The following is a 16,022-nucleotide window of genomic DNA, read 5'->3' as shown; positions in this document are numbered from 1 at the left end:
CAAGAATTTCCCAGGAAAATCATGGAAGAATCAGTCCCCAGAGACTATTCCAAAGCTTTTCTTGTGGCACAACAGACAAAGTATTTTGAGAAAACTTAAGAGCTTTCGCAGATAAAACAAAAGGCTTCCAAATAGTCTCCTGATATGATTGTCATGGTCATTCAGGGGACTATTTGGGAGATATAGCCCTGCATTAGAGTGGGAACTCCAGGAGATACCATCATGGCTGTGTCTTTTATGTCCACACGTGGCCCTTCTGAAAACAATGCGATTTCTGAACATAGAAAACTATTTCTTCTGTGATAGAAAAGTAACTATAGTTACTTTTGCTCATGCATCCATAATCAGCTGTTAGGTTGCTGGGAACTGGCTGCTCTTGCATTATCTCAACTGGGAAAATCATTCTCTGCAACACGTGGCTTCTTTTATTAGGCAGGGTTGTTTCATGACAGTTCCAGGAAGCTAGAGATCAAGTGGAAGAGTGCACTTACTCTTGAGGTCTTGGTTTCAAAGTGACATGATGCTTCTTCTGCTGCATTCTGTTGGTAAAATAGAAAGGAAATCCTGCTTAGATAGAAGAAAAGAGGAAATAGCTCCACATCTTGATGAGAGTACCTGCAAAATCACATTGCAAAGAGAGAAATAATTGATCACAGCCATTTTTGAAATCCACCATGTATGTTATAACTGGTAAATAAGCTGTAGTAATTCATTTCCCTTCTTACAGTATGTAAGAATTTCTGTTTCCTTACATTCTTGCCAACATCTGAAAAAAACACAGTCAATTTTTAAATTTATCTAATAATAAAAGGTACTGGTATCACACTGAGTTTTAATTTTTATGTCCTTATTGTTGCTGTGGTTTAACATGTTTATACATTTAATAGAAATTTGTATTTCTTCTAAAAATTTCCAGCTTATATCCTGCTAATTTTTAAATAGGAATGTTTGATTTTGGTTGTTTAAAAAGCCCAGCACCCAGCACTAGAACCAGCCTGCCTTGCTTCATAGCTTGGCCTCACCTGAGCACTTCCAAGCCCAATACAAATAGCAGCCATCTGCAGATTACTTGGTAGCTTCTACTGGGTGGCCCCAGGCAGTGGCTGACTGCACCTTCCAGGAGACTCCAGAGCCAGTGCACGCAATGGACAGCTTCAGACCTACCAGATTACAACTCTACACATCCACAAGTGATACACTCAACGGGAACATTCAGTGAGTACCAAAGCCCCACTGAAGCAAGTGCTGTTCCATAGGGGTGTCTCGCTCTCTTTTTTTTTTTTTTTTTAAGTTTACAATCTAGTAAAAAAAATTTAATGCAGTAACGTAAAAGCATACCCAAACCCTACAAACCAACTAGTCTAGTTTTGTTCATGAGACACTGGAAGAAAATACATTTTTCCTCAGGCTCAATATAAGCCTTTATTTCATAAGCCTTCCCTATATAGAACCGAATATTAAGCTTAATACAAGTTTTGAAGTTGCTGGGGGAGGAGAGAGGAACCCTCCTACTTTTCTGTAAAAGAACGCTATTTTCTGGCACACACATAGTACACAGACCTCCAAGAAGCATATTTAAATATTTATTCACAGACCCATTGTGTTAAATATTTATTTATGAACTGTCCAGAGACAGTTTTGGTCTTCCTCAGACTCTTGAAAATTTTAAATGATTCGGACAACTCTTGTGAAGATCAAGTTTTCAAATTCTTCACCAAGGGCATCCTTAGGTCACTTGTGCTCCCAAGTAGTATTCACGTAGCAGCAGTCTATGCTTCATGCATCCATCTTTCCCCTGCCCAGTCCGCGATACTCGTTCAACTTCCGCGGGTTTTGCACCTGGACCCGGCGTCAGGCCCTAAACCTTAAGTGGCTCTTCTATGCTGACTGATTCCCCGCGTGTCATGGGTGGGCTTACGTGAGGCCATTCCCTTTCACAAAAGCTCCTCGCTTATATTAAAAACTCCCGGTATCCAGTCCATGACAAATAAACTCAAATACACTCCAACCCATCTCCCCATTTCCCGGCCGGGGATGCAGAACAAGGTCCACTTCGGGGCTTCCTGGGGTGCAACGTGGTTAAAGTCAGGTCCAGGCACTGCTGTCCACTAATTGGGGGCCTGGACCCGGCCGGGCCGCTGGGGGCGCGACAGCAGGCTCAGGGACCCAGCTGGACCCTGCTGCGACCGGCAGAGGCCACGCAGCCACACACACCCCACACACACTGAACCCCCACCTTGCAGGAGTCGCAGGCTCAGCCTAGCACCACCCAGAGCTCAGAGACCAGAAAGCGGGGTGTCTCTTGCACCGTAGCTCTTCCCCTGTAGTTGTACCTGGTCCTTACAGCCAATTGATCTGGAGGTCAATCCTCCCAGTGACACCAACAGCAATGAAGGCTCAACTATAATAAAATTGTTAACACAGCCTATACAGGGTTGCACCTAGAGTACTCAGATCAGGTGACTGAGGAGGCTGAGCCACTGGTCCCTACAGGACACCTACTACACAAGGCCACTCTACCAATTCCAGGAGACATAGCAGTTCTACCAAATATATAAAAACAAACACAAGGAAGCAGACAAAGAAACATGTCACAGATGAAAGAATGGAAGAAATCTCCAGAAAGAGAAATGAATAAAATGGAAGCAAGCAAAATACTGGATACAGAGTTCAAAACAATGGTTATAAGGTTGCTCAAGTATTTTAATGAGAGCTTCAAAGGACTCAAAGAAAATCTAGAACAGCCGTGGGCAAACTACGGCCCGCAGGCCGGATCCAGCCCGTTTGAAATGAATAAAACTAAAAAAAAAGACCGTACCCTTTTATGTCATGATGTTTATTTTGAATTTATATTAGTTCACACAAACACTCCATCCATGCTTTTGTTCCGGCCCTCCGGTCCAGTTTAAGAACCCATTGTGGCCCTCGAGTCAAAAAGTTTGCCCACCCCTGCTCTAGAACAACACCTAAGTGAAGGAAATAGTGGGGCAACATTTTCAAGAAACTTAAGGAAGTGTGAGCCAAAGATTTTTTTTTTAGCTTGCTGAGATATTCTTCAAGTATCAAGACTATGTATAAAAAACAAGAACAGTTTCTAACATGCAACAACTCAAAGAATACTGTACACACAAGTATTTTTTGAGAGATCTACTAAAGGTGAGCTTATCCAACCAACATATAACTCAGGAAACTTGGCAAAAGATGATGAGGATTTAATATATTCAAGTGTAACGCTGATAGTATAAAAGCAGAGGTGGAGACATTGGTGTGGGGAACCAATATAGGGTTGAGCCTCGGACTGACCTGCTGGCAAAGTCACAAACAAGTCCCAGCTTAGAGGGCTCAGTCCTCTTAGCATAATTAGGCTTGACCTTATAACACTCCCTGGATCTTATCTGGGAGGCTAATGGGCTGAGGGAAGTGCAGGAAGTGTAACTATGGTCAAAATAGGCGAAACTCACAAGAACTGTGTAACTATAGTGACCACTGCCTTGTTTACCTCTGACTATAAAAAAGGTTGGTACAGCCTGAGCACCGGTGGAAGTCCTTCCTCTTGAGTTGGACTTACCCGCCTGGCCCCCCCAATATTCCTAAATTATCTCTTGTCTTTTCTCTTTCATTTGTGTGCGGCTCCTCTTCCAGATCCTGAACCCTGAACCACACGGGACGTGGAGGGAAACATTTACAACATATTGGTAAAGAATAATAGCAAAAGCAATATGTCCCACAGATTAGAAAGAACGTAGCTGAAAATGAGAAGAAAGAGAAAATAATAAAATCATTGACTTGCTTTCAGTTTGGTATGAAATGGTAATATTTTAAACTGACAGGCAAAACAGTAAAAAGTTAAATAAGGAAAAGGGAGCAATGACAGTATAAATGATAAAAATTTATCATTTTTAATGACAGTATAAATGATAAAATATGGAATACCCACTAGAACAAAAATATAATTCTTCTTAAACACCAAAGCAAATATTTTAAAGAACAATAGAGACACACCAACTAAAGAAAATAGCAAAGTAAATATAAAATAATACACATAAAATAATATGACAGATTTGAGATGAAACAAATTAGTTTTATGACTAAATGTGAGTGGGTTTAACTAACCTATGAAAGAAAATCAATTTTCAAATTGGTCCCTAAATCAAAATTCAACTCTGTTACTTACAAAAAAAAACATAGCTAAAGCACCTTTGTTTCAAGCCAGAAATATGTGTCAATGAATGTTGTGGGCAGAGAATATTTCTAATTCTATCTTATGGCTATAGTGTTCCCACCTTGCACAGTGCTTGGTACATTGAAAACATTAAAAAATTATTGGATAAATGGATGAATGAATGAAAACTTTGTAGTTTATAAAATACTCATCGCCTCAAAATAGCATCAAAGTCAAGGATATAATCTTAGGCATAAAAATGTGAATTTTAATTATTACTGGACCTCTAGATATTTACTTACTGTAGAGAACAGATTAATTTCTGTAATTTCCCAAGTACATTGAGAGAGTCATTTGCCATCAACTGTCAACCTGGAGAGAGAGTCTGGGCAGTGAGCTGTTGGAGCTTGCTGTGACCATGTTCCTGTTGAAAGTTTCTATCAACAACTGAGAAGAAGATGTTGATGCAGTGGTAATAATCATCAGACTGACAGGAAGCTGGAGGGATCACTCTTATATAAAGTGACAATGTGTCCAAAAGGATTTCACTCAACAGGTTAGAAGGTTGGATCAAATAACAATACACAATTAAATAAGGAAAATAGAAAGTACTGGACTTAGGTCCCCCAATATAATTAGACAATATGAACAGAATGAGGGACCAGAATGATCAAAACATGTGAAACACTTACAGTAAGTGTCAGTAATTAGGGGCAATTATGAAACAATGTGGAAAATGCCATAAAGAGCCTTTACCATATGGAAAGAAATACAAAGGAAAGTTAGAATGATGTTCCTCATAATTGTGGTGGGCACTAAATATGCTTGGTACTCCAACCCAGGAGTACTGCATGCCCATGGACCCAGAGGAGGACTGAAGAGAGATTGTGAATGGGATTGAATAAATTTCCCCTCCTAGAGGGAAAACAACAACAACAACAACAGGAAGTGCATCTATTCCTGCTTGTGCCCTTTATTCTGTAATTCTCTTTGAATCTAAATGATTAAGCATATTTTCTATGAAGAAGTCAAAGGTACCTGAAAAGAGATACATGATCAACTAAAAATTATTCTTCTTTAGATTAGATTGTCCATCAACTTTGTGTCAGAGAGTGAAGTGCAAAAATTCTCATAAAAATTTTAGCTTAGGGTAGACACATTTGATGGTTTCCATCACTATAGGAAGCAGTGTTCACAACAGAGTTGTCTTCTCTCTGTTATGAAATAATACATTCATTGATTAAAAGACTGCATTTTCATAAAGAGATTAAACTTCGCACCAGAATTTGATAATGCTTTATGAGCATATTGCCATAGAATTGAAAAGCTGACTTGAATTTTAAAACATCAGGAAAATTTAAAAATTGTGTCAGGTTCTACATTTATTAACTGTGTGACTATGGGCAAATGAAGTAAGCTTCCTGTGCCTAAGGTCCTTCATTTGTTAGATGAAGATAATAATGCCTACCTTGCATGGTTCTTGTGGGAATAAAATAAGAAAATATATAAAAGTCCCCAGTGCAGCAGAAAGCTAGCACAGTTAATAAGAGCCACTGACAAAACTGTGACCAAGCCAATTGTCATCTTGCAAGATGGAGAGCTGCGGCTGCTTGGAATTGGAGTCCATGGCTTAATAGCATTAGCTTTGCGAAGTTTGAATGACATCTAACTTCGGTTTTCATGAGAAAAGTATGCATTAATTCCAGTCACTTCTTTAATCAATATCCTGGTGATGTAAAGGAAGTGACATCAGTTTTTAAAAATTACTTGAATTAGAATTTCCAGGTAATTTTCATTTTAAGTAAAAATCATTATTGAATAGTACTTAGATTTGCTAAAGGCTACCCTGGAAGTATCTTTGGCATTTCTGTAGTTACTAGTGTCAGGTCACTGAATACCATTTTAAAACATCAGCTTATTGTCCTGCCTAAATGATATGATCATGTGCAATGTGCCCATCTACTTAATTATTACTTATCTAATTATTAGGTGTTCTGAAGGGTTAATGATGTCCAACTATCTGAAATCAAACTCAAGGTGTTTCTTTGAATATACTAACTGCATGTCCCAGGTAGAAGAGCTAGGAGAGAATAAAATATGGTTGAGTTACTTAAAGTGCTTAAAGTACTTAAAGTGATAGAATATCCACAGGGGTTAGAAGATGGAATTTATTTTCTGGGTTAGCATTTGGCAGAAATTGCTTAGCATTTGTCACTGAAATGGTAAACAGAAGCTCTGATTTCTGTTCTCAAGAAAATACACTTGACTCCATACGTTCTCTACTAGTATACTTACCCCTTGGCATTCATTTTGCATCAGAACTTTGCATTTAGTTTATTTGGTAAGTTCATTGTACTCTCATCCCTGGGCTAGTCAATAGTTCAAAAATAAACATTGCAGCACTTGTTAAATATGTAACATTCAGCTCAAGCTGTGTTTATAACAAATGACTATTATTTAGTATTTACATATTACTTTGAAAGTATTTCAGAATAGTTCTTATTCATAATAAGTAGTCAAATACATAGCTGGGCTCAATGGTTAAAAGAAAAATAAAATTCTGATTTTCTATAGAAAGGTGCAAGCTCAGGAAGAGAGAGAAATATTGATGTATTTTTGTATTGAAAAACAATGCATTGGAACAAATACAAGTCTCAAAAGACATGATCAAAAGTTAATGGATTAACTGGACCAAAATTCAGCCTGCCCCCTGAAGTAGGCTAAGGTTCACAGAAGTCTACCACCTGCTCTCACTCCCTGGACTTTAGTGCAAAAAAAATGGAGAAAGCCTGGTCTCTGAGAACATTTCTGCCTCCAGTAAAGAGCAAAGGCTTGTGTGAGCTCATGGGGCTTTCCAGGTCTGACCACCAGCCATGAGGGATATCAGAGTGAAACCTGTCTCTTTAGTTAGCAAGGGTCTATTGTAACATATTTGGCTCTAAGCAGGGGTCATTTGAATTTCAAGGGTGACTCAACTCTTGAGGCCCAGTGGAGATGAAGGGTGGGATCCATGGGTAGATCTGCCCCTTCCCTATTAGGGGGATCGAGGGTGACACTACAGTGCATAGGTTGGGAAGGTCTGGGTTGGTCCTCTCAGGAGGTACTACATGAATGTATCTTGGCTTTCATAATCTTGACAAAGGTGTCAAACTATGAAGTCACATCAGAGCTTGTGTGCGGTGGTGGGAGGAACTGTTTATGACTGAGCCACACCTCACCTCTCAGCCTTGCACTTTGCCTGGCTCAGACCTAGCCCCATCAACGGTCTCTTGGGTCCACCATCTGATCCATCCCTATCTCCAGACAACCACTGCTGGGGACTGGGGAGGTTTAGGGATTTGCTCAAGCCAGGTGCACAGTGGTAGCTGCGTCCTCAGCGGGTATAGGAAGGGCTCTAGACGCAGCCTTGGCGGGTGCTCCCTGCCAAGAAGGGCGGGGCGCGGGGCGCGCACGCGGAGAAGGAGAGAGCGGGAGGGCCTGTGAGCGCAAGAGCTACATAAAAAGGGAGCGCGCCCGCTGCCACCTCCCTCCTCCGGAGAGAAGCTGTAGTGAGGCTGTGCGAAGCACCGCATTTCAGAGGACCGGCCAAGGCGCATCCCTGCACCATCAGCTGAAGCTCAGACGCCCGCGCTCCCTCAACTGCTGCAAGCCAGCCCGGAGCCCGCCACTGCCCCGCAGCCCGACCGCGCCCAGCCCGGAGAGGACAGCACCAGGAGGCGGCCCTGCTCAAGGCCACAGAGACCCCCGGCAGCGTCTCTCAGCAGACGGGTATGTGGTTTGTCGGCGTTGGGGAAGGGAGCTGCGGGGAGGGCCGCCGCGGGGCTCCTGAGATTGCGGGCCCTGAGGTCAGGGCGGACGCCTGGCTTGGTCGGCCGCCGCCCGGTCCGCTGTTCCTAGAAAGGCGCTTCCAGTCTTGCAGCCCGGCCCGGTAGGGGCGGTGTGTGCGGGCTGCCCCCAGGCTGCTGGCACCTGCCTCTTTTGTCTGGTGCCACCGGGCTAAAAACGGGGAGTCGGACAAGAATGCCCTCACCGCCTCAGCTTTCGCTGTGTTGTTAGTGGAGAAGGCGAGACAAGGCGGAGGAGCTGGGCTAGGTGTTTGTCATTGTCATAACTCGCCACGAATGAAGAGCAAGTCTGCGCCTAGAAGGAGTGACCGGGCCAGGCCTCTTATTGTGTGCTCTCCTGCCGCCCGGGAGGGTGGTGTGTGCTGGAAGATAGAGCGATCTGTGCTGCAGTGTGGGTGTTGCAAGCACATTTGCAGGGCCTCAAGTTCTTTCGGGGACAGTGAGGCTGCTTATGTACAAATTAGTACCTGCAGTGCTAAAAGCACGGGGAGAGGAATAGGCAATTTCCTCCTAGAGGGAGCACAAGCACAGCCCCGCATTGCCCCACAAAATGCATTGCCCATGGACATGGACAATAGGGTGGTGACGGGGGTGGGGGGTGGGGGGGGGTGGTGGCGTGAGTAGGGGTTGGGCGGAGGCAGGTAAAGGTGTGTGTGTGTGGGGGGGTAGAATGGGAGACATCTGTAACACTGTCACCAATAAAAAATAATAATTAAAAAAAAGAGGCTGGCCCTAACTGGTTTGGCTCAGTGGATAGAACGTCGGCCTGCGGACTCAAGGGTCCCAGGTTCGGTTCCGGTCAGTGGCATGTGCCTTGGTTGCAGGCACATACCCAGTAGGGAGTGTGCAGGAGGCGGCTGATCGATGTTTCTCTCTCATCGATGTTCTAGCTCTCTATCCCTTCCCTTCCTCTCAGTAAAAAAATCAATAAAATATATATATATATTTTTAAAAAAGGCTGCATTTGCAAACCAGTTGTGCTAGGAATCCCTGCTGGATTTGGCAAGGAGATGCTGGTAGGAGATGGAGCAGGTGAAAGGTTTCATTCAAACCGGCTCCTTCTCTCCACACCTGTGAATGCATGTCCACATTATGGTGCACACTGCAGACTGTTCCCAGAATACATTTTATGAATGTTCCCAAATAAATCACCTTTGAAAGGAAAAGGAAAGTAAGCCAGCGTTTTAACTATGAAATGTCAATGGATGTGGGCTGGGAGGGATTTTAAGAGACGTTATATATAGGAACATTATGAAGGATCCACATGCATCCTGTGATGTTTTCTTCCAGGGTGGTGCCTGCATTCTGAAGGTGTGTGTGGCCTCTAATTCTAGCCTGTCCATCCACCTGCATTTTAATCCACTGGCAGGAATATGCCTTGAGACTTCCAGGTGCAGCATCAATTTAGATGTGGTAGTATTTATGACAAATTATGTCTTGGGGTGTGTGTGTGTGTGTGTGTGTGTGTGTGTGTGTGTGTGTGTATGTGCGCGCGCGCACACGCGCGCGCTGGATGAGGGGGTATCTTGGAAACAGAAACTTATGAGCTCATCTAGAGGATGAACACAGGTTCCTCAGAATGGTGAGAAGTCCCACAGAATAATGGAGGATGCTGATTTGTTGGCCTGGAAAAGTTTATAGGAAAATCTGGATAAGATCCATGATCCTCTTCTTCCCCACCCACATGTGTGATCTTTGTGGCTAAGGCAGTGTAGATACTTTCTTGGCACCACAAATGTGTGGCTTAGGCCTTAGCTACCTATGGTCTGCAAACACGTGGCTGTGTGCTTTAGCCAGCTCCCTGTGCAGAAAGTGGGAGTTTGTAGAGGCCCAGGGAATCTTCTTGGTTCAAATATATGCCTAAGTCCATGGAGAGCTGAGCCAGCCATGGCAAGGGAAACACACCTATTTTGATGCCTATTGGTACCTGTAATCTTGAAAATGATTTCAGTTTGAGTGTGGCTTTTCTTTGTCACCAACATCAGTGCCTACTTTTGGGCAGCCTCAGTGAAGGACAGTAGAAGATTTGTATGGTCTCTGCCTTGATTGAACGTGTAGTCCAGTTTGAGGATATGTGCAAATAAAACAAAATCAACTTTTTTTTTCTATTTATTTACCTTTTTTTTTTTTTCATTTGCTGTCGTATTCTTGGCTTTAAAAGCCTGTTCCTTTAAGGAATTCCAGTAATTGCTACAATTTTTGGTCTTTGCAAATTGCGACTCAACAAGAGCCCTTTAAAACTAGATTTGCACTCTCTGGTAGTACATCTGTGCCATCCTTTGCTAGGGTCCTACTTGTTTTCTTTGGGTTAATATAGATTTGGGGGAAAATCTTAGGGTTGGAGGGATGATCACTGGCTTTAAAAAGAAACAAAATATTCAAAAGCCAATCTGACCTTTATGATTTACAAAGTTTGATGAGTTTAGTGAATTGGCATGAGTACTGGCAGTATCATCTTCCCAACCTCATTTTAGAAAACAAAGAACTCCTTTTAAAAACAAATTTATTTTAAAAAGTAGGAATATTTATGATACCATGGGCAAAATATTGGTTCTGCTATTAAAGTAATAGCTGCCGGAAGGATGGGATAATTGTTTTGTAAGGATATAACTTCAAAATCAATGAAACCAATTCATATCTACCTATATATGCTATAACTTTTCCTGGAAAATACAAATGAAGAGGCATGAGGTAGTTTTCATATTTGGAAGAAAAAATTACACTCCAGATTTATTTATTTATTTTTATTTTTTTAAAATATATTTTATTGATTTTCCACAGAGATGAAGGGAGAGGGATAGAGAGTTAGAAACATCTATGAGAGAGAAACATCGATAAGCCGCCTCCTGCACATCTCCTACTGGGATGTGCCCGCAACCAAGGTACATGCCCTTGACTGGAATCGAACCTGGGACCCTTCAGTACACAGGCTGACGCTCTATCCACTGAGCCAAACCAGTTTTGGCTACACTCCAGATTTAAATCACACTCCACTGCCTCCTCCTCCACCCAGTTGGGGTCAGCAATAGACTAATGAGCAGGTGAAGGAAGACATTAGAGGCCTGCTGATCACTGTCTCCTCTTCAGAGGTCTTCAGCAGTTAAGTAACCTGCCCAAGGTCACAAAGCTAGTTAGGAGTGAGGGCTTAAAAAAGTCCCTACTTTACATGCCTGAAGGGTCTAAGATCAGGGGGTCTAGGCATCTAGGACAAGAGAGTATGGGGCAGCAAGGAATGAGTGCCAGTTTCAGAGTCATTCAGAGAAAACCTGGGTTTAAATCACAACTCCCTCAATTATGACTTTGGGACCCTGGGTATATCCCATATTCACCCTCAGTTACAATATTACCTACCTCATTGGATCATCATGAGATTTAGAAGAGAATATTTAGCATATTACACAACTGATTGCTGAGTAATAGTGTCGGGCACATAGTAGACATTTAATAAATATTACCTTTTCCCACTTCATTTCAGAGGGCACATGCTTTTGATCATAAATTTTTAGCCAATGGATCAGAGGTTATGGAAAGGCCAGGGAGGCTTGGCAGATTTTTGGTTAGTTTGGACTGACCTTGGGAAAGGGGACATCATCCCTGTGGTGGGATTTCGGGAGCACTCATAGGTTGTTGCCCTAAATTTTCCATTTCCTGTATATTGTATTTCAACATTCCTGAAATTTTGTCTTTAGAACTTCTTTTGTTTGAATTTGGAGGTTTTTTCCCCCTTTTCTAGATTGACCTGGTAAAACATGGATCCCCCAAAGGGGCAACACCAAAAGCCTTTATCAACTAAACCCTTAGCAAGGATGAACTGATTCCAGCGGCTTGCTGATAACAAAGGCTCTACAGAAAGTAAAATGGGGACCATAGAGTGCAAGCATACCTTTCAGAAGGTCATGAGTGGAAATCAGGAGGACTCACCAGGAGCCTTCCTTACCAGAAGGCAGAGATTCTATTCCCACTAGTTCTTTCTTTGACAGAGTCAGGAACAGAAATACAAATACTAATACTTATCACATACTAGTTACTATCTTAAGTGCTTCATGATTAATATTAACTCTGAAGTAGGCACGATTATCATTTCCATACTTGGTTAAGGAAATTGAGGTTTGAAGATGTTGACCAATTTGCATAGCTAGTACCGGGTCAATTCTGGATCCACATCTTGATTGCCTCAAAGACAGAGAGAGCCTGAGTGGAAGGAAAAGCAAAGCCCTATGATCTTTTCTTCTTCTTGTTGTTTTCGTTGATCTTCTCTCCCTAAGACCTCCTTTTTCTTGTTTTTTAATCCAATTTTTCTGAAGCATTAAATGTAAGTAAATGAGTTATGGTGAATTCAGGTTTTAAAATAATTTCTATTGAATATGTGAGTATGTTGGAAAATCTTAAGTTGGTAAAATTTACAGATTGATTCCATTTGCTCTCCATCTGGCCTTCAGGACCATGAACACTAAGTAATGTAGACAATCTGATTATGTAATGCTGCCCACTGTCTTTTTCTCCTGGCCCACCACCTCTCTTTAGCTCAGTGGTTCCCAACCTTTTTTATAGCCATGCCCCATCTAAGCATCTCTAAAATCCTGATGCTCCCCCACTCCCCCGTAACATATAATTGTTATTATTCAAAATGTGAACTCCTATTCACATGGAGGAAGCCTGAAAGCCCATTGGTCTAAAAAACTTCCAAAAACATGGCATCCATGAAAGAGAAAAATAAAAGAACGAAAGGATGGTTGAAGTACTGAGGAATAAATCACTAAGAAATTGTGAAAAAAAAAATAGTAATATGAAACGACATGAAAAAATAGCAAATAAAGTTTCAAAACATAGTAGAGAACTGAAATGCATAAATATGTCACTATATATTTATAAACTGTATATGAGACCCCTAGAACCACAAGAAATGAAAAAAATGCACTGTTAATGACTCATTCTCAAATTGCCCCCCTTAAAAATCAAATTGCCCCCCCTTGTGGGGTGAGTGCCCCAGGTTGGGAACCACTGCTTTAGCTGAATGGTGGTGTGAAAGCTGACTTCCTGCCTGCCATCAGGATTAGCATATTGCCCTGCAGGCAGCCTGGAGCTTCGGAGTCAGGCAAACCTGGGTCAGTGTTCTTGGTTCAAGCATTTCTCATCTGGCTTGCGTTGGTAAATTTAGGAGAATTTTTTCCTCTGTTTTGGTTTCTTCATCCGTAGATAGGAATCATAATACTTTGAAAGGTTTGCTGTGACTATTGGAAATAATAGCTGTTCAAAGCCTGATATGTTGTTAGCTGGTCAGTACAGAGTGAAAGATCAGACGGGGGCCTAAAACCAGGACTACAGGCTTTATTAGAGGAGAAGCACCTGCCGGGCTGCCTCACAAGGGGAAGACAGCAGCATGTGCAGCACGTGCAGCACGTGCAGGAGTGGGCACGCCTTTTGAGGGGCGGAATGGGAAGGGGTGAGGGGCTTAGTGTACTCGGCGAACACTGATTGGTGGCTTACTGCATTGTCCATATAGGACAAGGGCTTAGGGTATTTGGCAGGTGTTAATTGGTGGTCCACTGTATAGTCCATATAAGGTACCTGGTTAATCACTCAGGTATTTCTGGGCTGCAGGTTACGTCATACCCCGCCCACCAGTTGGGGGAAGGGAGGATCTATCACAGAGGAGCTGTTTCTAATAAAACTAAAGTTGATTAATAAGCTATTCACACTGGGCCTGCCTCTTCTTTTTCTTTGCCGTCTTCTTTCTCTCCCAACTTTCCTTCCATGTCCCGCGTGGAGTAGGGTTCGGTACCTGAAAGAGGAGCCGCACAACAAATGAGAGAAAAAGACACGAGATAATTTTGCAATATTGGAGGTCCAGGCGGGCAAGTCCAACTCAAGGAGAGGGACTTCCACCCATGCTCAGGCTGCTCCAATCTTTTATTGATCTGGAGTAGCCCTTAGGCAGGCGACCCGCCATTAACAGGGAGACTAGCCCATCAGCAAGGATTTACATAATAATAAATGAGGGAGTAGTTTCAGCTACCACTGTCTGGACAAACAGAGGTGGCGCCTAGCTCCAAGCTTTGCTAGGGCTTCAAAGGCACCCAGCCTTCGGGGGGTTTCGGGGAGTTCTCTGTCTATGCTTATCAGATAGTGAAGGCAATAAACAGTTTCCCACAATTCATATGAAATATATCATCATTTCTAGCACTGTTTCCACAGCTGCTCTCAAGTTGAGTCTCTCAAATCATGATCTTAAATAACATAAGTATGTGTCTCTGTTTTTGTTGCTGTGCCTCATAGATTCAACGTGAACTGCGTCATGTCCTTTGGCAGAGACATGGAGCTGGAGCACTTTGATGAGCGGGATAAGGCTCAGAGATACAGCAGAGGGTCACGGGTGAACGGGCTGCCCAGTCCCACACACAGCGCCCACTGCAGCTTTTACAGAACCCGCACGCTGCAGACGCTCAGCTCCGAGAAGAAGGCCAAGAAAGTTCGTTTCTATCGAAATGGAGATCGGTACTTTAAAGGGATTGTGTATGCCATCTCCCCAGACCGGTTCCGATCTTTTGATGCCCTGCTGGCTGATTTGACCCGAACTCTGTCGGATAATGTGAATTTGCCCCAGGGAGTGAGAACAATCTACACCATTGATGGGCTCAAGAAGATTTCCAGCCTGGACCAACTGGTGGAAGGTGAGCATTATGAGATAGCTCCCCAGTGACCTTGAAGAACAGTTCTCCCATTTCCACATTGCTCGAGCCAGCTCCCATTTGATCTTTAAGAGCAGCATTCTGCCTTGTGGTGCTGATTCTTATTGTTTCACACATTTGCGAGTTCACATTGCTGTACTTACCATAGTGTAAAAAGAAAAGAAAAAAAACCTAATGGTATTAGGTCAGCTAGCTCATGGTAATGAGCTAAGGGAATAAGTGTCTTAATTCTACAGCATACTATATATTTTTTTCTCACATCTCACATCTATGGTACATTAATTTTAAGAGTCCATGTTTATATCTTTAATCATATAGCTCATCTTCATTTCAAGATAAAAATTGAGCTCTTGCTATCACATCAGAAAGTGCTTGAACTAAAAATAATGAATTGATCATGAAATTTTAGAGTTGAAAGGAATCTTAAATAGGTACCAAACCCATTAATTTTATCATGGGAGACTGAGGTCCAGAACATTCAAGTGACATGTCTGTTGTTAAATACTAGTTAGTGGTGATGTTGGACCAAAAATTAGTTTTTCTGGCAATTCTTTTTAATATGATGCTTCCTTTTAAGTTTTAAAGGCTTGTTATCTTTCTGTGGTGTTTGAGGATATAAAGGAATTGATCTTTCACGTTTATTTTTTAAGTACAATTTAGGTTAACAGTAATTATCTGTTTAGATGTGAAACTAGGATTCTGGGTCCACTGGTGAGGCTTGGTGTCTTGTGCAAGCAAGAGTGTTTCCTATTTTGAGCTACTCACTCCCAGCCTGTTAAAATTTCACCTTGGAAATTTTAAGCAAAGGAAAATGGCTTAGAAAGAAATAACTGGCATTAAATTCAAGCTAAGGTGTAAAACAAGATAGCTGATCCTCTTTGGAGAGTAGGTTTTTCTAATATTGAGGTCTCAAGGTCCTAGTGAAGTAATACATGGCACAAAAGAATGTGGAAAGGAAGTTTGAAGGTTGGAAGTGCTTGATTTCACCTTTACTCCAGATATATTTGCCCAGGCTCTGTTGTCTTATTGGATCCCAGAGGAATCCCTTGCAAGTACTGATCTCTCTCTCTGGTACAGATAACAGGAAGCATCTTTTTCATCCTTGCCTACCTCCCTTCCCCGCCTATCTCCCTTCCCCCTCATGCAGTTTTGGATTGCTCTGCCCTGACCCCACACAGGCAAGCCCTCTTGTCCTCCTTTGGAGGCAGAGTTTGTATGTGATTCAAGGATGAGTGCTTCTGTGTCTTTCTCCCATTTTCCTTCCCTTTATCCCTTGGCAGTCATGCCAGTGCAGTCACAGTATGACTGGACTTGCGAGGGTGTGGA

General features: G+C 42.4%; 1 protein-coding gene across 4 annotated transcripts in view; it reads left to right on the top strand.

Moving 5' to 3' along the window:
* Positions 1-7,657: 7,657 nt before the first annotated feature.
* Positions 7,658-16,022, top strand: part of DCLK1 (doublecortin like kinase 1) — a 553,061-nt gene continuing 544,696 nt past the window's right edge. For 2 of the 4 annotated variants that reach the window (XM_036299717.1, XM_036299716.1), the window contains exons 1-2: positions 7,658-7,930; positions 14,284-14,678. In XM_036299717.1, the coding sequence (XP_036155610.1) occupies positions 14,303-14,678 (376 nt within the window). In that variant the 5' untranslated portion in view covers positions 7,658-7,930; positions 14,284-14,302. The remainder of the gene's footprint in view (positions 7,931-14,283; positions 14,679-16,022) is intronic. The other 2 variants (XM_036299715.1, XM_036299714.1) reach the window with 1 other exon arrangement.

This window comes from Myotis myotis, unplaced genomic scaffold (assembly GCF_014108235.1).
Source record: "Myotis myotis isolate mMyoMyo1 unplaced genomic scaffold, mMyoMyo1.p scaffold_m19_p_3, whole genome shotgun sequence".
NCBI lineage: Eukaryota > Metazoa > Chordata > Mammalia > Chiroptera > Vespertilionidae > Myotis > Myotis myotis.
The sequence above is the reverse complement of the archived record's forward strand: the minus strand, read 5'-3'. Positions and strand labels throughout refer to the sequence as shown.